General features: G+C 37.0%; 2 protein-coding genes across 3 annotated transcripts in view; both read left to right on the top strand.

The window, feature by feature from the left end:
- Positions 1-243: 243 nt before the first annotated feature.
- LOC115422147 (DNA repair protein RAD51 homolog 3-like) lies at positions 244-6,419 on the top strand. Its single transcript, XM_030138247.1, is given in 5 exon segments — positions 244-479; positions 1,807-2,029; positions 3,774-3,990; positions 5,328-5,495; positions 5,497-6,419. Coding segments are annotated over 5 exon segments (1,059 nt in total). The 5' UTR covers positions 244-361; the 3' UTR covers positions 5,830-6,419.
- A 4,732-nt stretch (positions 6,420-11,151) lies between these two features.
- The window catches only part of LOC115422143 (metabotropic glutamate receptor 6-like), a 57,390-nt gene continuing 46,922 nt past the window's right edge, over positions 11,152-21,619 (top strand). For both annotated transcript variants that reach the window (XM_030138238.1, XM_030138240.1), the window contains exons 1-2: positions 11,152-11,465; positions 15,975-16,592. In XM_030138238.1, coding sequence (XP_029994098.1) covers positions 16,020-16,592 — 573 coding nt within the window. In that variant the 5' untranslated portion in view covers positions 11,152-11,465; positions 15,975-16,019. The remainder of the gene's footprint in view (positions 11,466-15,974; positions 16,593-21,619) is intronic.

Consider the following 21,619-nt stretch of genomic DNA (forward strand, 5'->3'; position numbering starts at 1 on the left):
TGTTACAGAATCTAATTTAAATCAAAGTGATGGATTGATTCAAACACCTGTGTCTCAGGTTAAAACTGACACCTGGTGGTTATTTTATAAATTACAGCTTCAACTACGTATCCAGTTTGTGTTCACATTAACACTCTTCATCCTGTAAAACCACAGTAGAAGACTCTTTAAGGTAAAGTTTAGTTCAGTGAAGTTAACCCTTCAGTTAGTCGCGGAACTTGAGCCAGTTTTACATTGAAAGTTCAAACAGGAAGTGTGTTTATTCACTTCCGCATCCCCGAACCGAAAGGCATGTTGGGATACGTGTCACGGCGCGGTGTTTTGAAGGCGGACTGTTGATGTTTTGTTTTTTCCGGTGAAGATGCTCAGACCTGTGTCCAGTTTACCTCTGGGCTCCAGTGTGAGGCTCAGACTGGGAGGCGCTGGGTTCCAGTTCACAGCCGACCTGAAGCACCTCAGCCCGGATCAGCTGAGCACAGGTACCCGGAGCCCGAACCAGAACCCGAACCGGAGCCCGGTTAAAACACACCGGCTTTTAGATTCAAGGCTCAGTTATGACGTTAAAACTCCAGTTGAATATAAAAAAAATCTGACTTAAAGTGGATGAAATAAGGCTAAAGAGTAATTCGGCATGTGGTTAAAATGTCAGGGTTTAAATATTTAAACACATGGTTTAACACAAGTCCTGCTTCATCACAGACTGATACACATGATAACAGGTTTGAATGTTTTATTAATAACACTAACATTTAATTTGGCATAAATGCAACCAGTTATTTTATGTTAAATCTGGACTTTTTAACTGGTGGACTTTAACTAAATACTTAATTATGGATCGAGCAAAACCAGAAAAGTTGTATATTTTTTTCTATATGGTGACATGATTCAAACATAACTTTAATTTTCAGTATTGTTTGATATAGTATTGTCATAAGATTATTTTTAGTCTTTAAGGTTTATTTTATTAATCAAAAAAGTTAAAAAAAAAAAAAAAAAAAAAAAAAAAAGTCAGTAAAATTTAAAACCAATTTTCAAATGTTTTTGTCATTTTCATGTTGAATAAAATTTCAGACTGACCTTTTTTTTTTTTTTTCTTTGTGTTGATATTATGTTGTGGAAATACAATAATGACCAAATTATTAGAACACCTGAAAAATTGAGAAATTGTCCCTTTTTTTGCCACCAAAACATGATTTAATTTCAGTGACAGTGAAATAGCCCAAGCTTGTTTGTTTGTTTTTTTAATAAATGATCTGAATCTCCTTTATAATGCCTCTATTCAGTGATTTATAGAGTGTAATAATAAGTTTTGTGAGTATTTTAATGGACAATTAAAAAAAAAAAAAGAAACAGATGAAACCTCTTCCATTTGACAAGTGTTCCAATAATCTTGACCTCCGTCTATGTAACATTAAATCAGAATGAACAAAATACCATTGAAATCAGAGTCTAGAGGCATGTTTTTGTCTTATTATTTTAGTTTTATATTTGTATTTTATTCGGGGTTTTTTTGTTTGTTGTGATTTGTTCCTTCAACAGGAGGGAAATAATCATTTGACATTTATCATAATTATCCATACTGACTGATGTCTGTGCCATCTTATTACCATCTTTATTATTGATTTATTATTAATTAATTTATTTGCTTTTTTACTTCTACTCCACTACATTAGTCTGAGAGTTTTATTTTTAGATTCACATCATTGAGATAAACTAAAAGTGAACATGTCAAACATGTCAGGTCTTTGTTTATTTCACTGTTAACTTAAATTAATATTAGTTGAATGTGATCCGTCTGTTCTGCAGAGACCGGTCTGAACCACCAGGAGGCGCTGGAGGTGCTGCAGGCCGTGACCTCAGATGGGGGCGGAGTCTCCTTCACAGCTCTGGAGCTCCTTCAGAAGGAGGCGGAGCTTAAGAGCATTGTGACGTTCTCGTCTCAGCTGGACGCGGCACTGGGAGGAGGAGTTCCTGTCGGGAAAACCACAGAGGTCTGCGGCGTTCCGGGAATCGGAAAAACCCAACTGTGGTGAGATGACGAAAAGTTGATCTGTGGAGACAGGTCACATGACACGACAGAGTGACATCATCAAGAAACTGACCAATAAGAATGAGTGTTTTTCAATTAAGAAATATAGGATTTTACAGATAGACTTTATTGATCCCAAAACAGGAAATTATAGTGCAGCAGCAGCAGCATGACAGACACTAAAGGTAGAAAGTAAGAATAAAAATAGAATACAAGAGCAAACACATGATATGTGATAAATTAGAAGGATAAAAAAAACAGTTAAGTGCAACAATAAACTATAATGTGTAAAGTAAAATGGAATTGTTCAGTAAAATGGACAGTAAAGTGCATGGTAAAAATATGTTTATGACCGGGTTTGAACATCAGGCAGAGATGAGTTTATTTTACAGTGAAATGGCAAGTGGCAATAGAATAGAATAGAATAGAATAGAATAGAATAGAATAGAAGCCACCACGTGAGGGTTAAGTGTAAAGATGCTTTGGTAAAAACTATTATCATTCCTAACATTTATTCTTAACTCAAGGGAAAACTTTTAGACAACAGGAATAGTTCTAAGATTCTATTCACTCTAGATCTATGTGGTTTCCTTCATAGTTTCTCCTTATGAGTTAAAACCACTTGGTGTCACTGTTTACCTCAGAATCAGAACAGACTTTATTCAAACAAAATCCAGATGTTCAGACCAACACAGCAGTGATGAAGAAAGATGAGAATGAACAAGGAAAAGTAAAAAATTTGTATTAAAACATAAATACACAGTTAAAAAAAAATAGAAGAGAAGAGAAAGTCAGTCAAAAAGAGAACATCTGTTTTTCCCTTCGCAGTTTATCTGAATAAATAAAATACATGTGGAAACTAATAAACTAAAACAATGAAATTAGAAAACTAAATGTATACATATGTTGTTGTATTTTTTACATTTTGCTGTTTATATTAATGTAGTTCTGAAGTCACTGTTATATCGACTTTAAAAACCTACAATCAATAAACAGTAAAAACAGTTTTAATATTTTATAAACTGAAATGTGAATTAAACACTATTTTTATATCTGTCTATATCTATCACAGTAGTTTGACTGTATTTAATTGATAAATGCACTATGTTTTAATATATATTTTTGTGTATTTTTTGTGAATTTTAGTGTATTTATTATGTATTATAGCATATATTTTAGTTCAATTTAGTGTGTTTTTGTGCATTTTAGTGTATTTTTTTGTCCACGTTTGTCTAGTTTTTTTGTGTATTTTTAGTGAATGTTTGTGAATGTTAGTGTAGTTTTGGTGAGTTTTAGTGTATTCATTGTGTTTTTTAGTGTAGTTTTGGTGAATTTAGTGTGTTTGTTGTGTATTTTAGTCTATTTTGTGTATTTTTGATGACTTTTAGTGTATTAATTGTGGATTTTAGTGCATTTTTTTGTCCATGTTAGCCTCTTTTTTGTGTATTTTAGTGTGTTTTTGGTGAATTTTAGTGTGTTTATTGTGTATTTTAGTCTATTCTTTTGTGTATTTTATTTTCTTGCTGGTGTATAATAACTATGAGGCCTTTTGAGACTGTTATTGGACTGTTATTTATGTGACTGTAACGTCTAAAATTTGACCAAAAACGCCTTGAAAATCATTTTTAAAAGTGATACCTTTGACTTGGTCAGACCAGTCAAATGCCCTGCAGTCAAACCAGTGTTGGATCCTGTATTTCTGAACTCATCTGGGTTCTATGAGTTAATCTGGTGTGGTGGTCAGTCTGCAGCTGGCGGTTGACGTCCAGATCCCAGAGTGCTTCGGGGGGGTCGGAGGTCAGGCGCTGTTCATCGACACCGAGGGCAGCTTCACGGTCCAGAGACTCGTCGACCTCGCCGCCGCCGCCGTCCGCCACTGCTCGCTGCTGGTTGAAGACGACGAGCAGCGGGACGCCATGACGATGTTCACCGTGGAAACCATCCTGTCCAACCTGTTCCTGGTAGGTCGTCATGGTAACCATTAATAACAATAAAGAGGTGAAATCCATCATTCAGGAAAAATATACAATAAAATTTTACGATTTTGTTGAATTTTATGAATAATTAAATGTATGATGATCATCCACTTGAAAATAATGTATGTATGTATATATGTATGTGTGTATGTGTATATATGTATGTATGTGTGCATGTCTTTATATGTGTGTGTGTATATATGTATGTGTGTGTATGTATGCCTGTCTTTATATATATGTGTGTGTATATATATATGTATGTGTGTATGTGTATATATGTATGTATGTGTGTGTATGTGTGCATGCCTTTATATGTATATGTGTGTATATATGTATGTGTGTGTATATATGTATGTACGTGTGTATGAGTGTATATGTGTGTATATATGAGTGTATGTGTGTATATATGTGTGTGTGTGTGTGTGTGTATATGTATGTACATGTGTATGTATGTGTGTGTGTATGTATGCATGTCTTTATATGTATGTGTGTGTATATATGTATGTATGTGTGTATGAGTGTATGTGTGTGTATATATGTATGTGTGTGTGTATGTATGCATGTCTTTATATGTATGTGTGTGTATATATGTATGTGTGTGTGTGTATGTATGTGTGTGTGTCTGTATGTGTGTGTGTCTGTATGCATGTCTTTATATGTATGTGTGTGTATATATGTATGTACATGTGTATGTATGTGTGTGTATGTATGCATGTCTTTATATGTATGTGTGTGTGTATGTGTGTGTGTCTGTATGCATGTCTTTATATGTATGTGTGTGTATATATGTATGTACGTGTGTATGTATGTGTGTGTATGTATGCATGTCTTTATATGTATGTGTGTGTATATATATGTATGTGTGTGTGTATGTGTGTATATATGTATGTATGTTTGTATGTATGCGTGACTTTATATGTATGTGTGTGTATATGTATGTATGTGTATGTTTGTCTTTATATGTATGTGTGTATATATGTACAGTATGTATGTACTATTCTATACATTTTATTGAAGTGTATAAGATTTTATTCTATATTATTATTATTATTATTATTATTATATAATTCTCTACATAATACTAAAGTGTGTAATATTTTATTCTATATAATGTGTGTGTGTGTGTATATATATATATGTATATTTCCAGATTGGATCTAAATCCAGAGTCAAATGCATGTGTGTGGACATTAGAACTTTATTAAACCACCAAACAGAACACCTTTTCTGTAAATGTCATCGTTCACATGTTCTCCGTTCCCTCCTGTCCTGGTCTGGTCCTGGTCTGGTCGGATCTGGTCTACGTGGACCTGGTGTTTCAGGTGCGTTGCCGTGACTACGTGGAGCTCCTGGCTGAGGTCCACCTGCTGCCGGACTTCCTGTCTCAGCACCCGAACATCCGCCTCCTGGTGATTGACAGCGTGGCGTTCCCGTTCCGCCTCCTCTTCGACGAGCTCTCGCAGAGGACACGCCTCCTCAACGGCCTCGCTCCAGCGGCTCATCACCACGGCGACCAGCCACAACATCGCCGTGGTGATGACCAACCAGATGACCACCAGGGTGCAGCAGGGCGGACAGTCACAGCTTGTCCCCGCCCTCGGAGACAGCTGGGGTCACGCCGCCACTCTGAGGCTCCTCCTCCAGTGGGCGGGGTCTCAGCGAATGGCGACCTTATTTAAATCTTCATGTCACATGGACACCACCGTCCAATACCAGATAACCTCCGATGGCTTCAGAGACACTGACCAATCAGAGCAGCCGCAGAGCAAACGCCCCCGGATACAAACCGACCAATCAGCTTCAAGCCAGAGGGACGGCAGCTGATTGGTCAGAGCTGAGGGTACTGTCGGCCAATCAGAGACTGAGGTGCAGAGTGTGTTTGCTCTACATGAAATATGCACAGTTTATGTTCTGACGTATCTTTTCTTAAAACAGATTTATATTTTTACACAGATTGAGCAGCTCGTTAATCAGTTTGATCGATCATTGAAACGGAGCATTGATCACTTTGGTTCGGTTCATGTACAGCATCTAAAGACTGGATTTTTGAACAAATCACAGTTAGTTTAGCAAAGTTATTTTGACCAAAAACATGATAAAAATGAATGAAATTAATGAATCCATTTATGATGAGACTGAGCAGGTTTAGTCGATGACAGAGGGACGTATTTATCCACTTTAGGACAAAAAAGAAAGAAAAAGACAGCTTTAAAACGTCATAAAATATTTTTCACAAATATTCTCAGATAACAAAAATAAATCTGTAAAAAAAACTGGACAATTATTTGTTAATAAAAATATTAAAAGTTGTAATCAATGAATTTCTCTCATTACTTTTGTGTCAGAATCAGCTGCTAAAAATAAAATTTCCCTTTACATTAAACCTTTCTGTAGCCAGTTATAAAATTATCCTCCTTATTTTTCATTTTCAATGATAATGAGGTATTTTCTTATATTTAATTCACTGATTCTGTGGATGTTCAGAGTAAATTCAAATCTTATTATGTCAAAACAGAGAGAACTGAAGAAAATAATGCCTTTTTCATTAAATCTCTCATTAACTGAACATAAACCCAGTGTGTCCATCCACTGTCACTGATCCAGCTCCATGGGTTTATGAGTTTTTCTTCAACTTCCTTCAGTTTGGGGCTTTTTTTTTTTTTTTTTTTCATTTTTGCTTCTTATCTTTGTAATTTTTTTGTTCATTTTCTTGCTTATTTTCTCTCAATGTTGTAGAAGATGACGGTGTTTCCACGGTAACCACGGAGCCTCTGAATGTCCAAATGGGTCATATCTGATGACCATGAAAAGATGAAGAACTGTGTTTTACACCAGTTATCGACATGTATGGATAGAATTAGTGGCTGTTTTGGTTTCAGGGTCAAATCCTAGAATATAAATCCATCTGAATTCCACTGATTGTTTTCATTTAAACCGTACATTTGTGTTTCTAAACCACTGCACAGTGTCTCTAACTGCGTATTCTCTGATTTCCCAGTTTTCCACAGACCCTTAAACGCAGCGTGTGACTGTGAACTCTCACTTAACGATCTGACACGAACTTAGACGTCTGAAGGTGAAAACGACCGCATCTGTGAAGATGAGGTTAAAATCTGTATGGAAATATTCACAGTTAACCAGGTGGTGAATCTGTCACTGCACAAATACTGACGGACCCGAGTGTATCTAAAAATACTGCAGTAACTGAAGTATTCTGGGTGTTTTGATGTCATTTCTGTAGAAGACACATAATAGTTTACAGATTTTTCTCTTGTTCTATTTTTTGATCCTGAATATTCACTTAAGGGAGGAAAAATACTGGAAATATAACAAGTTTAGAAGCAAAATTAGAGAATTCCCTTATGTTCTTACTTGGAAAATGACTTAAACTAAATATTGATTGAATCATTGTTACTATTGATATTATTGATATCTTTAAAACTACTATTACAGTTATTACTTTTATTATTATTTATTTATTTACTTATTCTACCTTCTGTAATCAATAGTACAATGACTGTAATCATTCTTACTTTTATTACTATTTCTTTCATTATTAGTATTATTAATATTTCTATTATTATTTCTACCCCGCCCCCTGAAAGGGAGAAAAGGGCTATTGTTTTTGGTTCAGTTTGTTTATTTGTTTCTTTGTTAACACTTTAGCAGCAAAACTATTGGTTGAATTCAAACCAAATTGGGTTTCTAGATTGTCATTGACCCAGAATAGATGTAGGTCAAAGTTCAATATTTTAAAGAAAGTTTTAAAACTTTTTCTTCTCCCTTTTACTTATAATGGGCCAAATTTCAAATGTCTATAAAAACATCAGTTTTGTTTCAATTTGCTTCAAACATGGCACATATAAAGAGACAATTGACATGATGACATTAGCTGGATCGATGCCAAAATAAGCTTCAATATGTGCGAGGGGCGGGGTTTGTTGTGCCTGGAACCACTTATTATTAATGTTAATATGTATTACTACTAGTACTTCTAACATGCAATTGTCTGTTTTTACTAGTTTTTATAGTATTGTTTATAATATATAAATAATAATATATAAATAAATAATAATCTGGGCGGCCATGGCTCAGGAGATAGAGCGGGTCGTCCAATAACCGAAGGGTTGGTGGTTCAAATCCCGCTCTGTCCTAGTCAGTCCATTGTGTCCTTGGGCAAGACACTTCACTCTCCTTGCCTCCAGTGCCACTCACACTGGTGTATGAATGCATATGAATGTTTGGTGGTGGGAGGGGCCGTAAGCGCAGATTGGCAGCCATGCTTCTGTCAGTCTGCCCACCCCCCACCCCCCCCACCCAGGACAGCTGTGGATACAGATGTAGTTTACCACCACCAGAGGGAGAATGTGAGAGCAAATGAATAATGGGTCAATAATGTAAAGTGCTTTGGGTGTCTAGAAAAGCACTATATAAAATCCAATCCATTATTGTTATTATTATAATAATAAAACATTTTATTCATATAGTGCTTTTGATCAAAGTTATTACTAAGTTATATCAGTGGTTTCCAATGTTTTTTGGCTCGTGACCCCAAACATTTCTGGCAACCCCAGACATTCAAAACAGAAACTTTTTTTTTTGCTAAAATTAATTTGTTTTTGATCATGTAATAGTTTGCTATACTATGTTGCAGATTAATGTTAATTTTAAACAACATTTAGTCTATATAATGTGTATTATTATGGACAGAGGCAGTAAATCCAGGTGTAGATTACTGCACAAAGAGAGAATTGGATTTTTCTTGGTCAGGATCTGTCCAGTCAGTCCAGCTTTGATTTACAAGGAAGACAATTAATACTGAACAAACAAGAACTGAAACTATGAATTATGAAAGAGCTGCAGCATCTGAAACTGACAATGAACATTTGACAGATGAACAGAACCACAGATAAACAGAACCGCAGATGAACAGAACCGCCGATAAACAAAACCGCAGATAAACAGAACCGCAGATGAACAGAACCACAGATAAACAGAACCGCAGATGAACAGAACCACAGATAAACAGAACCGCAGATGAACAGAACCACAGATAAACAGAACCGCAGATAAACAGAACCACAGATAAACAGAACCGCAGATGAACAGAACCGCAGATGAACAGAACCGCAGTGCTGCAGTTTCACAACTACAGTTTGTCTGCTATGGATTTGGATTGTCTCTGTCAACTCCACATTTATATTTTATTAGTAAGTTTTTATTTTTACTTTAATCAATTACTAGAAATTCCAGGTGAGCCCACATGGAGTCCAAACCCTGAGGTGGAAAAACACTGAGTTATGTTAAGTTCTACCTAAGACTGTATCTGAAACTGACAACTCCTAGTTTGGAACGAAGTACATTATCTATCTATCTATCTATCTATCTATCTATCTATCTATCTATCTATCTATCTATCTATCTATCTATCTATCTATCTATCTATCTATCTATCTATCTATCTATCTATCTATCTATCTATCTATCTATCTATCTATCGTTCTATCTATCGTTCTATCTATCTATCTATCGTTCTATCTATCGTTCTATCTATCGTTCTATCGTTCTATCTATCGTTCTATCTATCGTTCTATCTATCGTTCTATCTATCGTTCTATCGTTCTATCTATCGTTCTATCTATCGTTCTATCGTTCTTTCTATCGTTCTATCTATCGTTCTATCGTTCTATCTGTCGTTCTATCTATCGTTCATCTATTGTTCTATGTATCGATCTATCTATTGTTCTTTCGTTCTGTCTATCGTTCTATCTATCTATCATTCTATCTATCTATCGTTCTATCTGTCGTTCTATCTATCGTTCTATCGTTCTATCTATCTGTCATTCTATCTATCGTTCTATCATCCTATCTATCGTTCTATCGTTCTATCTATTGTTCTATCGTTCTGTCTATCGTTCTATCTATCTATTGTTCTATCTATCGTTCTATCTATCGTTCTATCGTCCTATCTATCGTTCTGTCTATCGTTCTATCTATCGTTCTGTTCTATCTATCATTCTATCTATCGTTCATCTATCGTTCTATGTATCTATCTATCGTTCTATCTATAGTTCTATCTATCGTTCTATCTATTGTTCTATCGTTCTATCTATCTATCGTTCTCTCTGTCGTTCTATCTATTGTTCTATCTATCGTTCTATCGGTCGTTCTATCTATCGTTCTATCGTCCATCTATCATTCTATCGTTCTATCTATTGTTCTACTGTTCTGTCTATCGTTCTATCTATCGTTCTGTTCTATCTATCATTCTATCTATCTATCGTTCATCTATCGTTCTATGTATTGATCTATCTATTGTTCTTTCGTTCTGTCTATCTATCGTTCTATCTATTGTTCTATCTCTATCGTTCTTTTGTTGTATTGTTCCATCTATTGTTCTATCGTTCTATCTATCTATTGTTCTATCGTTCTAACTTGTTCTATCTATCATTCTATTGTTCTATCGTTCTATCTCTATCGTTTTTTCGTTGTATTGTTCTATCTGTTGTTCTATCGTGCTGTCTCTATCGTTCTATCGTTCTATCTATCATTCTATCTATCGTTCTATCTATTGTTCTATTGTTGTATTGTTATAGCTATCGTTCTATATCGTTCTGTCATTCTATCGTTCTATCTATCATTCTATTGTTCTATCTGTTGTTCTATATCTATTGTTCTATCATTCTATCTATCGTTCTGTCTATTTATTGTTCTATCTATTGTTCTATCCTTCTATCTAATCTGGGCATTCTGTTAAAATGTAGAAGCAGATTTTCTTTTTCTATGTGTTTTTTTTTTTTTTTTCATTCTTGTTTTTATGAATGAACTAAAATAAAACCTCCTGATGATAATAAAAAGTCCTAAATTCACTAAACAAACCCTCAGACTGTGACTGGATGAAAGTTTTCTGGTGTTAAAGTTGATTTAAAGTCTGTTTGTTGTTGTTAAAGGTCTCCATCTGTTTCCTGCTGTAAATAATGCACTTTGTTTGGGATCTGTGTCTGCAGCTGGAGGTTTGGATCCGCGGGGACCAACCACGCAACACCTGACGCACCTGGAGCGGACGGAGGACACCACGTGACCAGCAGAGGTCGCTGACAGGTAGCGTTACCGGCGGCTCCATCGGTCGGACCCACGGACGGACGGAGGGAGGGACGGGGCTCCGCTCTGTGCCTCTGCGGGAGGAGGAGACGCGTGTGTCGGCCGCACTCTGCCACCGGACCCGCGGAGGGAACAGCGGCTGTCTGGTCCTCCTGCAGCCGGAGCGGAGAGCAGCTCGGCGGGGTCGGGGCTCAGTGGGACCCGGGGTGGAGGAGGGTCCGCTCCGGTTCTGGTTCCGGTTCTGGAGTTAAAAAAAACAAAAACAAAAAAAAAAACAAAAACAGCGGATTTAGGACGTTAACCTGAGAGTTATGATGGTTTTTCATCAGATTTAGAACCGAAGAGACGCTGGATTAAAGGTAAGAAATTAATATTTGTATTAGTTTTTGTCATAAAACTGAAAAAGAGATGATTATTCTTAATATTCTACATGTGTTATTTACTGTTTAAACAGTTACAGGTAAAATACATTACTTTTAAAGTGCTTTTGATCAGTTTTATATTATTATTATTATTATTATTATTATTATACTTAATATGATATTTCAAGTTAGTTTTATTGAACCCCTGACAGAAATTAATTTGTCATTCAGCTCAAGAGATAAATATATATAATATTAAGTATTATTAATATGATTTGGCTGTTTTATTTGATCTTTTACCAAAAAAAAAAAAAAATCTATCGCATAATTTGAAGAATAATCAATGAAAATGAAATGAATGACATGAAAATTTGCTTTTTTTTTTCTCCAACTACTATTTTAAAATGATCACTCTGGTAAAATGTATTGATTATTTACTATTATTTATATTCTTTCAGTTACTATTCTAGACTATTTATTGTGTTTCCTTCACAGCAGGATGATCGACTGTAGGCTCATGTTTTGTTTTGTTTTGTTTTGTTTACATTTTTCATTTTATTTATTTAACCAGAAAAGACTTATTTAAGCTAAAAATGTTTTCTTCTACGCAGCACCAATTAACCCAGTTACAGACAGAATAGAAACCAATAAAAACTACATATATACAGACAACTTATGGAGCAGAAAAACACATCTACACAAACATTTAATGAAATAGAAGGCAAATGATGTGTGCAAAGACTGTAGGTTTAGTGTTAGATTAATTAAGTAGAACATCTGCATCCATATGTTTGTGCTTCCAGTTCATCTAAAAGCATTTAAAACTGTTCAGCGAGAGCAGATTGTTACGTTTCAGGTCATTTTCTTATTGACTGAGCAGCAGATTTAAGGCTTTTATCACAGTTCAGCCCATTTGGAACAATAAGAATAAACCCAGAGACTGAAACTGTCAGTACTATTAAACAGATGTCGTTCTGAAGATGTGATGGAGGCAGATCTGGATACATTACTAGATGAAAATATGTTGATGTTTCAGGTTGTGTGAAACTGTCCAAGTATCAAACAGTGATGAATGAGGCTTAAAAGTTCAGAATAAACCTGAGATCCACGATCAGCACAGATACAGGAGTATATGTGGTTACATTTAAGGACTGTTTTTAGTGTTTAGTCTGTTTTTATCATTTTCTTGGTCATTAAATATCAGTCCAGTTGGTGTTAAACTGTTTCATCTGAACAAACTGAAATAAATCTGTTTGTGTCAGAGGTTTTAACACAAGCCTGAACCTGCAGATCCAGTTACCATCTGATCCTCAGTCATTTAATGGAATCATGTACTTTTACTGCAGTACTTCCATACTTGAATACTTCCATTTTCTGCTGCACCTCACAGACAAATATGACACTTTTTGTTTAGTTCCTTTGACAGTTCTTCATCTGTTTCCTGACCCAGTTAACATTAAACATTTGTGATAAAAATTCATTTTAGATTCTCCTCCTTTGGACATTTTAACCCTTAAAGACCCAAACATCTACCGCTGAATAATGCCATTTACTGATATGAAAACTCCAATAACTGTTGATCCACTAATCTTATCAATACATGTAAATAATTGGTGTAAAATACAGTTATTCATCTTTTCATGGTCATCAGATATGACCCATTTGGATGTTCAGAGGCTTTGTAGTTACCATGGAAACACCGTCATCTTCTACAACATTGATTCACCAGTAAAACTCATGAGTTGGATCAATGACAGTGGATGGACACACTGCAGTTAATCAGACATTTCACTGAAAAAATAACTTTTTCCTCCATTTCCTTAACTTCACTCTGAGCTTTTATGGACATCAGTCACAATCAGTAATAAAATAAATGTAGGAAAATACGTGGTTTTCACTGAAGAATTCCAAATACTGAGCATAATATTCGAATAAATGGAGATAAATCACTTGAGAAAAGTGAAAAATAGGCAAAACTCATTTGGGAACTGCAACAAAACTAGCACTGGGTCTTTATGAGTTAATGTATTTACATAATTCTATAACTTAAACTTAAGGATCTGAAGATTTATTTTACTGTTGGTCATGTAAGTAAAATCAGTCAAGCTAGGACTGACATACAACTGGATAAAAACATATTCAGTGTCAAGACTGTAAGATTTTGTATTGTGTAACTGTAGGAATGGAATATACCATTCATAGTTATGCATGTGTATATCTATGTGTATGTATGTGTGTATGTGTATGTGTGTGTATGTATAGTGTTTACCTCATAATAACCTGTTCATATCTACAAATGGTTATTTCCCCCTCCTAAAGTTGCTCAGACCTGACCTCTTTTTCTCCTTTTCCACTTTTAGAGCAGGTGTCATTCTAGTATATAACTGTCATTTAGAGATAAAATCCTCTTAACTAACAAACCAACACTGGCTCGAATGCATTTAGAGCTTATGCATTTATTTATCTATTTTTGGTATTGTTTGTGGCCGTGTAACCCCCAACCCTTATCCCATAGGGAGGAGTGTGGAGGGAGGGTGCAGTCTACAGCTTCACCACTAGGTGTCACTAAATATCACAGCTTTAACTGATTAATTGTTTAAATCGGGGATGTCAAATCAGGCTGCACCATTAATCGATTTTAAACGGAAATTGGATTATTTAATTAGGACAATATTTAAAAAAGGGTCATCGTCAAATCGTATTCCATCTCTCTTGTGCCTCCAGGCTACCATAGACTCCTCCTCCGGGTTTCCATAGACTCCTTCTCTGGGCTACCATTGGCTCCTCCTCCAAGCTAGCGTCGTCTCCTCCTCCGGGCTACTGTAGGCTCCTCCTCCAAGCTACTGTAGGCTCCTCCTCTGGGCTACCGTAGGCTCCTCCTCCAGGCTACTGTTGACTCCTCCTCCGGGCTACCATAGAGTCTTCCTCCAGGTTTCCATAGACTCCTCCTCTGGGCTACCATAGGCTCCTCCTCCAAGTTAGCATAGTCTCCTCCTCTAGGCTACTGTAGGCTCCTCCTCCAAGCTAGCGTAGGCTCCACCTCCAAGCTACCGTAGGGTCCTCCTCCGAGCTAGCATAGGCTCCTCCTAGGGGCTACCATAGGCTGCTCCTCCGGGCTACCATAGGCTCCTCCTCCGAGCTAGCGTAGGCTCCTCCTCCGGTCTACCCTAGGCTCCTCCTCCAAGCTAACGTAGGCTCCTCCTCCGGTCTACCCTAGGCTCCTCCTCTGAGCTAGCGTAGGCTCCTCCTCTGAGGTAGCATAGGCTCCTCCTCCAAACTAGCATAGGCTCCTCCTCCGGGCTACGACAGACTCCTCCTCTGGGCTACCGTAGGCTCCTCCTCCTAACTGTGACAGCGGTCTCCACAGTCTTTGGTCTCCACACACACAAAAATGCTGTTTGCTAAAGAGAGTAAGAAGTTCGTGGTTAAAAATAGCAAGTCAGTTGAGTGGAATTGGTATGGCTTTGAAGTTTCCGATGAAGACCAAACCATTCCTTGCTGTAAACTCAGCCTGCAGGTGGGATCAGTCAAAAACAGCAGCACAACCGACTTATTTCAGCTCAAACGTCATCACACCCCAGAGTGGGAGCAGCGCGTTGCATTGCGAGCTGCACACGAAAACCACATGCCGACTAAAATGCCACAAACAAACAAAATGATTGAAATAACTTCTGTTGTCTTTTGTCGTTTTACCCAAAAAAATAATTTTTAGAGGAAAAAAAATCAGGATTTTTGGCCAAAATGGTGCAGCCCTAGAGTCTAACATAGGACCTGTGGGTCAAAACTGACCCATCGAATGAATCTGTGAAATACAAGAATTACACAGAAGATATGAATCATTTTAGTTCAGGTTCCACATACAGACCAGTTGAATCTCCAGTGGGTCGGATCAGTCAAATACTATCATAATAACCTATAAATACTCACAACTCCAAATTTTTCTCTTTATAAATATAAAAATTTTCATGTCATTTTACTGTATTTACACTAAAACATAACTATACTATAACTATACAATAACATAAACTATTTTTCTCTGTTTTAGTGTAAAAACATAAAATGACATGAAAATTTTTACATTTTCAAATTATCCTTTCAGAAAGAATGTGAATAACCTGAACAAATTTGAACAAACTGAAATGTCTTAAGAGAAGTGAGTACAATTTAACAATATTCTGCCTGTTATTAAATGTTTTGTGTGTTTTTAGATTCAGTTTTATCTGTTAGTTGTGATGAACATGATCAACCGAGACAAATATTGTTGAAATTGCACTTATTTTTCTCCAGAAATTTCAGATTGTTCATGTTATTCACATTTTTTAAATGATAATTTGTAGATGTAAACATTTTCATAATGTAATTTCACTTTTTTTCGCTCTAAAACACCAGTAAAACATTTCAGTTGACATTATTTCCAGGTTCTTCTGTTATTATTGTACTTTTTCGGCCCGTTTCAGATCATACTGGGCTGAGTGTGGAACCTGATGTGGATCCATTTCTCCTCAGGTGTCAACAGCGGGATGAAAACTCTGCGCTGAACGCGACCTCACTATGATGTCATCAGTCGCCGCCCGCCCCTTCATCCCCCTCCACCTTCATCATCAACCCGACACGCCTGCCATTGGACTACAGCCCCGCCCCTCTGGCATCTGGCCCCGCCTCTTCATCCTCCTGTGCATCCTTGTTGGTCACCAGGTGAGTGCGTCCCATCAGCACTTCCACCCCCACTCCATCAAGATTCCTGGGGACATCACGCTGGGGGGCCTGTTCCCCATCCACGCCCGCGGACCCCACGGCATCAACTGTGGCGAGTTGAAGAAGGAGAAGGGCATCCACCGTATGGAGGCCATGCTGTACGCTCTGGACCAGATCAACGCGGACCCCTACGTCCTGCCCAACATCACCCTGGGGGCCCGGATCCTGGACACCTGCTCCAGAGACACCTACGCCCTGGAGCAGTCTCTCACCTTCGTCCAGGCCCTGATCCAGAAGGACACGTCCGACATCCGCTGCTCCAACGGCGAGCCGCCCCTCATCAGGAAACCGGAGCGCGTGGTGGCTGTGATCGGAGCTTCGGCCAGTTCCGTGTCCATCATGGTGGCCAACATCCTGAGGCTGTTTGAGGTCAGAACACTTTCATTTAAGTCATGACGCTCAGACCAAGGTTTTTATCGTTAACAAAAACTAACGAAATGACGAAAACTAGAATTGTAAAAATATTTTTGTTAACTGAAATAAATAAAACCTATAATTAAAAGAAAAAAAACGATAACTAACCGAAACTGTATTATGTGCTTACAAAACTAAAATATATAAAAATTATGGGTAAAATTCTCTTCGTTTTCGTCTTTGTCAATGTCAGATTGATACCAAAGCAATTTATTTCACTCTAGCAATTTTAGCTAGCGGAACCATATGACACTTCGGTCCGTTACTTCTTGTCACTTGTGGTTTCCAGTCGTCTTCTGGTCCCCACTCTACCTGGAAACATGGAGACTAAAGCTGGGAGAAAGCAGCAGAGTCCTGTCTGGGATTTATATGAATACGACAGAGAAGAAGAGAAAAGATACAACACAACTAAAATTAATACTAAAACTAAAACTAAGCATTTACAAAAAAACGAACACTAATAAAAACTAGCAAACCTGCTCTAAAAACTAATTAAAACTAACTGAATTAGAGAAAAAAAGTCAAAACTAACTAAAACTAAACTATAATGAAAAATCCAAAACTATTGTAACCTTGGTTCAGACGAGGGATTCAACCACTGCAGAATTCTAGTTCCATATCGTTAGCCTCGTAGCATAAATGCATATATCGCGTATAGTCATATTTTTTGGCCAGACTGTGAAATCTGCATAACTTTACCTCCTGATACTGTTGATTTATTTTCCTCGGCGGATAGACCATGAGCTATTGTGAAGGCGCCATGTCTGTCGTCATCTTCATCTTCATCATCGTGGTCGCTCATCTTTGTTGTTGTGTTTGTTGTCACCTTCATTTCATTCATCATGATCTTCATGGCTGCCTTGGCTGTTGTCTTTGTCATCATCTTTGTCTTTGATGTTGTCGTCGTCTTGGTTGTTGTCTTCTACATTGTCTTCGTCATCGATGGTGTCTTCATCGTCGCATTCATCTTCGTCGTTGTCTTTGTTGTTGTCTTCATTGTTGTCTTCGTCATCGCATTCATCGTCATCTTTGTTGTTTTCTTCATCATCGCATTCATCGTCGTTTTTGCCGTCATCTTGGCCGCCATCGCCGTCTTCGTCATCGTCTTCATCACTGTCTTCGTCGCTGTCTTCATTAGCAATTTCTTCAAATATCTTCTTCTCCAGAATCACTGGTTGGATTCATCTCATGTATCTTCTTTAGGACAATGTCGACAAAGTTTGCTCACAGTTTTGAGAAATTTAGATTCTTGAATTTTTGACAAATTTTTTAAATATTAAAACTTTTCCTTTATTTTTTATGGTCCATATTTTAATAGTTTATAACGTATAAATGGTTACAGATATCAATATAGTTCCTATTGATCACTGATAGAAGTCATATATGGACTTTGATTGGATTAGCTGAGTTCTCCTCCAGTGAAAGTACCGCCCACTTCTGTTGTTAGACTGATCTCCTGCTTGATGCAGTCAGAATTCTGAAAAAATTAAAGTCAGAATTCAGAGATTAAAGTCCGAATTCTGAGAAAAAAAGTCAAAATTCTGACATTTCTCTCAGAATAATAGTAAAAAATATATATTGGACCTTAATTTTTTTTTATTTTTTTTTTTTTCCAGTGTCCCTAATCCTCTTATTACACTGGGTTGCAAAAAAATGTTTTTTGCAAGTTGTCTAGGTTTTTTCAACTGAATTAGGACCATTTTGCACCGCTAAATCCAAAAATGACATGTTTTTCTCAATCAGGTCAGGTTTTTTTTTTGCTAATTTGATTTTGAAAAATTTGATCTTCTCACAAAATTGATTACATTTTTGTGACTTTATCAGTTGATTTTTTATATAGTTCTCACCCAAAATAGGTTTTAAGAGAAAAAAATCATTTTCTAACAGGATTCCTGTTAGGTACAATGGTGTATTCAGCGCAGATGTAGCAGAATACGTCTGGATTATTTTTGCAAGATCTTCTAGTCGAAGCCATTTCATTCACCTGTAATATTAAAAAAACCATTCATCATAAATTGGCAAAAGTAAAATCTTCAGAACTCGTTTATTACAAGAAATATGAAAGAATTTTGTATCATATGATGTGAAAATGCCCATAAATGTAAGCAAAAATGTTAAAAAGCCAATATGTAGCATAGTTCAGAAAGTTGACCTGATTGAGCAAAATTAATGTGATTTTTGGATTCAGCACACCAAAATTATCCTAAATCAGCTCAAAAAACTGAAACAATAAATTTGTTGTTGACCAGTGTTATTGTGTGTAGTAGGAATAAACAGAGGAATATGTTGAGAGCAAAATTTTTCCAACTTAATTGGCAACAATGTATTTAGTTGAATTTCAGTTTTCTGACATGTATTTATGGTGCTTTGTTCAATAGGAAGTGCCATAATATGGTAATAATACCTGATGACAGCAGTAATATGTGTGTTTAGTGTAGTATTTAGTACTGACTGTGTCCGTGGTGCTGGTCATTCATGTACAGACGGACACACAGACAGGTGTAGAGACAGACAGTCTGGGCAGTGGATTAATGTTTTAAGGTTTTTAACAGACAGTTAGTGTCTGGATGACTGCCTGTCTCTAATAAAAGCTTTTAATGACTGTGTGAGCCTGTGTGAGGGGGTGTGTATTATTAGATTGTTAAAGCTGAGGTTTGTTAAAATCACCACAGACGATGGAGCACTGACCCACAGAGATGCATTCTGGGAATATTTCAATACGCAGAATATTTTTCACACACAGATGGGCTAAAGTGAACATGAGTGTCATAAATGAAAGTTTCACCTATTGTTTCTCAAATAGGCTCATTTTTTAGCTTAAGAACTCTATTTTATGGAACTGTTTACAACATTTCAGTATCACTTTGTAGAAAAGAAGATATAAAAATATAATCAATATAAACTGAAACCTAAAAAGGATTTAAATATGTAAATGCACTTTAACTTTAATGATAATATTTGTTCTAGACTCATTTAAGTCAAAACACTTCCTGTCCATATAAAAGCTCTGCTGTGTATCTGCTCCTGTCTCAGTCATGACCTGATCGTGATTTAATTTAGTTAAATTCCAGAATACACATGATAACACACTGTACCACAAAATGTATGGGCGTCCATCCATAACGTCACTTACACTAGCGTGAAAACAAAACGGAAACTTTACATACTTTCAACCTCCAACTCCTGGTTCTATTCCTCTATTATTCAGCAGATCTTACACGAAATGTTCACATCTTCTAACCTGTATCCACTGGACCCCCTCCACTGCTCTATGGCCCCCCCACAAATGCTGGGCCCCATGAATCTGTCACGTTTACCCCCCCTTTAAGGCGCCCCCGACTTCTTGTGACATTTCACGATAATAAACAAACAAATCATCGCATTTGTGATTTAAGGGAAAAATCCACATTACGCACTTTTGTTTGTTTTTTTTTTACATTTGGTAAATATTGGCCAAATTTTGCACAGATGTCCAACTGAAAAGTGACTAGTGACAGGTAAAGTGGTGGTAATGCTGATTAGCTCATCCCTAGGGTGCGATTTATCAAGAAAACAGAGGGGGGGATGTTTTTTTGTTTATTTTTTTTGTATGAGCGGAGGTGGGGGGGCTGCAGTTATATACATGGGGGTGTGGTCCACAACTAACATCACTAACGCTGGCATGAAATGAAAGTGAAACTAAACATGCTGTACTTTCAACCTCCAACTCCTGGTTCCATTCCTCTATTATTCAGCAGATCTTACATGAAATTTTCACAACTTCTAACCTGTATCCACTGGACCCCCTCCACTGCTCTATGGGCCCCCCACAAATGGTGGGCCCCATGAATTTGTCACGCCCCCTTTACAGCGCACCTGTGCATGGGGACATTTGTGAATTCTGAGACTGCGACAGTTGGGTTCAGGTAAACGTTAGTGTCAGTAATGTAGGATATAGGAGGAAGAAAACTGACACAACCTGCTGTTATTTACATTGCTTGGTTGCCCCCTCTGCCCCCCCCCCCCCCCCCCCCCATGGATGAAATTCATTGAAGAGAAGTAGGGATGTAAAAACCAGAGAGGGGTTTCTCATTCCCACCCATCCCCCCCAGCCCTGCTCATCCCAGTGGGACCTGTCAGAGGGTGGATGCTTTAGGCAGCAGGTGAACATGGAGACACTGAAGTTAATGCGTCACAAACGGTGTTCAAAAGTAGGAATATGAGCAACTCTGATGAAAGGGAGGAAATGTGATGAAATCAGTGAGTCTGATCATGTGCAGATCTTGTTCATTTTCAGTGTAAAGTGTTCAGAACAGACCAGTTAATCATTTACACATGTGCATTAAGACTTACAGATCACAGTGGATCTACAAATATACAAACAGTGTAAGCCCAGACTTTGTATTTACTAACATGCTTTAATTACAATGTACTTCAATGATTTACGTTTTATGACATTACTATAAAATATTAAGTATATGCGAATAATTTGTAGACATAGTTGAAAGAACGAAAAAGTTTAAGTTGAATGGATTTAAACCACTCAGTTTTAGTCATGACCACACCTTTTTATCTCTGCGTTGCATTGTGGGTATTGGGCATGTTGTTGTAAATGTGTTCTTTTTCTGTGCAGGGGTTCAGCGGGGTTGTGGTGTTAGTGTTCATTTGGACTGAATGTGTGTGTGTCAAAGTTTATTGGCCTTTTTGTGTTTGTTTTTGTATTTTTGTACAGCTGCACCGTGAGTCAGAGCCAGAGGAAGAACTATGGAATTACTGTTCAGCTAAAATTGTTCTTGTACAATGGAAATATTGATGCCTTTCCGAATTAAAAGCAGCCTGTTCTGGCAAATGACATTGAGCGAACTTCCATCCATGCTACTATATATTAAGTTGAATAGTTTTACAAAGCACTTTATATTGCGAAAGATTTTAATTTAAATCAACTTGGAATTGAGTAAAATGATGTTGCAACAAACTTTAAGTTAAATTAACTTGGCATTTAG

The sequence above is a fragment of the Sphaeramia orbicularis genome, chromosome 7 (assembly GCF_902148855.1).
Source record: "Sphaeramia orbicularis chromosome 7, fSphaOr1.1, whole genome shotgun sequence".
Lineage (NCBI taxonomy): Eukaryota > Metazoa > Chordata > Actinopteri > Kurtiformes > Apogonidae > Sphaeramia > Sphaeramia orbicularis.